Source organism: Podarcis filfolensis (assembly GCF_964270895.1).
Source record: "Podarcis filfolensis genome assembly, chromosome: 5".
NCBI lineage: Eukaryota > Metazoa > Chordata > Lepidosauria > Squamata > Lacertidae > Podarcis > Podarcis filfolensis.
In genome coordinates, this window is record NC_139608.1 from 58331922 (window position 1) to 58334421 (window position 2500).

Sequence of the window (2500 nt, forward strand, 5' to 3'; positions counted from 1 at the left end):
AATAAAAACTACCCAGCAGATATTTAGGATTTTGACAACATGCATGCATAAAGTTGTAGGAAGAATAGAAATTGAAAGGTGATAAACACATCTATTGAAGCAGTCGACCTGTTTATGTTTAGTGTGTTTCCTTTCTTATACCTTTTTATTTTTATAGTGTTCAGTAATGTGCAATGTAGCACTTCTGGTATTTGAAATACATTTTGAAAGCAGACAACCAACTCTAAACTTGTCGAAAACTAACCTTTGGTAACCGTTCAGGATCACCTGGATGCCGTGGAATGACTTTCTGCAACCTCTGGAAACCATAATCTATTGTTGGTTCATTGAGAGCTGAAACGTATAGAGAACAGTGTGTCAGTCTACCTATTAGTCGCTAGCAAAAAAAATATGCAAAGCAACGTATGGCATTTCTGACTAAACCCACCTCACGTTTTAAAGGAGTATAAGGAACTGATTTCTTCTGACTCATATCCCTGACTCTATTTTTTTTTTGTTTTTACACACGCATGCTATTATTATTTCTACCCTTAATTAGGCTGGGGGAGGGGGAAAGAGTTAAAGGGTTACTCAGTATATTGCAAAATAAAAAATAAAAAAAATGGTTGAAGCAGTAACAAAGTTACAGGTCTTGAGGCCATATATAGCAATCACTACAGTCATGATATGATGTCTGCATCATGCACTGCTTTCTATACAGGCTGTGGATTTATGGGAAACTGGCAATTATGACATATGTCCAGCTATTGCTAGCTTCAGATTTATCCCTGTGGTCCTTTTTTGTCTAGCATATTGCCTGAGCACAAACCAGGCAGGAGGAGCACTTAATCTTGCAAAGCTTTAATAATCTGTGAATGGCTGACTACAAACTGATGTAGAGCACTATCATTCTACAGCTGCAATCCACTAGCCTCACAAAATTGCAGGCCACAAATAGTAATTAATCTTTTTATCCCTCAAATTGTAATTTTGACTATGAACTGTGCTTGGTCATAAATCAACAGCACATGCTGCTGTGTACAGTGCATGAATCATGAATCTGACTCAGTTAGACTGCACACATTGTGTTTAACAAGCTTTATAAGGAGTCATAGGGCTTTATTATAGCTCTGCCTGACTCAAACAAAAACTGAGCCCGGAGGCCTAAGGACTAGAGTTAAGATGAAAATACTTATTAGAGTATATTACTTCTTGATGTAGATATCGTTTTTAACAGAATAACTCCATGGTGCATGGCGCTACATAAATCAATGGGTTTTCTGAGACTAATAAGAACTGCCTCCGTCTATTCATTACTCAGCGTACAATTTAGGCCATCACTCATTAGTCAGCATGTAATTTGATGATTAACACCGAACAGCTCAGCAGGTTTGTTGAGCACAAGTGATTGTGGGGAAAAGCCTACAACTTACTAGTTCATGATCACAGTCCCAGCATTTGGAAAAGGTTATTCAAAATAATTGGCTCACATTATTATTAAGTGCTTTAGTTATTTGTGTAAACATGTAATAGTACATCTCATAATCAATGCAAGGAGGCTTCCACAATATGCACTCAATAACATAGCAGAAAGTTGAAGACTGCAATATGATTTGACATTCCATCATGCATCCCGGAGACAAAGGTCCACATAGGAATGTGAAGTAAGACATTTTCTTGTTAATAAAGCATTGATCCGATGTATTGATTTTACATGACATGGCTTTTGCTGGGATTTCGCCCTCCTTTTTCTTTGCAAATAGTAAAGCTCTTCAAAATGCCTTGGCGTCTGTGACATGGCAAAATTTCTAACTCTCTGTGATGTAAATTCTATATGTGTAAAACCACTTCATAATCAGACCATTAATCATCAGAAGCTGTCAGCACTGACTTTGGGGACAATTTGTCATGTCTTTGCCTGGGCCTATACTAGTGTGTCAGGCAGAAGCCTAGTGTGTTGGGACAGATGAGCCTCTTGTACAGCCTCACAAAATGACGTGCTCAAATAAAGGATTAAATAAAGTATTACTTTTCCTGATTAGAGAACAAAAAAGGTGGCACTCTGTGCATTTGTAACATGTCAAGGTTTCTTCTATTTTCCACCTAATCACCATGACTGTTTGACTTAATGAATTTGGTCTGATGAAAGGTGATCAGAAAAGATAGATGGCCAACTGCTATTGATTTCATGCAGATGTAACTGACAGGTGATAGAAGCTTTAATGCAAGCTTTCAGAAGCTTTATGACTTATAATAACCATACATTTCCATGCAAGGGATGATTCCTCCCAATGTTTCATTTCAATTTATATTATCAGCCATAGAACCATAAGTATTTGAAGTCATAGAGCTAGGACTGCACTTCACTCAGCTTCAGCTAAATCTGTACTAGAAAGGCACTTATAAAAACCTAAACAAGCACAGAAGAACATTGTTCTGCTTAATGTTCTAACTATTACATTATAACTTCGTAATGGCTGGAATCCTACTTCTTTCTGTTCTTATAAACAGATGCAACGCA

At 37.2% G+C, this 2500-nt stretch overlaps 1 protein-coding gene and 1 long non-coding RNA gene across 28 annotated transcripts in view; one reads left to right on the plus strand and one right to left on the minus strand.

Moving 5' to 3' along the window:
- LOC310763987 overlaps positions 1-2500 on the plus strand; it is a 141820-nt gene that overhangs the window by 70517 nt on the left and 68803 nt on the right. The window lies entirely within an intron of this gene.
- Positions 1-2500, minus strand: part of EBF3 (EBF transcription factor 3) — a gene marked incomplete at its 3' end in the record, with an annotated part of 186100 nt that overhangs the window by 22352 nt on the left and 161248 nt on the right. For all 27 annotated transcript variants that reach the window (XM_083616942.1, XM_083616944.1, XM_083616936.1 and 24 more), the window contains one exon: positions 245-333. In XM_083616942.1, the coding sequence (XP_083473068.1) occupies positions 245-333 (89 nt within the window). The remainder of the gene's footprint in view (positions 1-244; positions 334-2500) is intronic.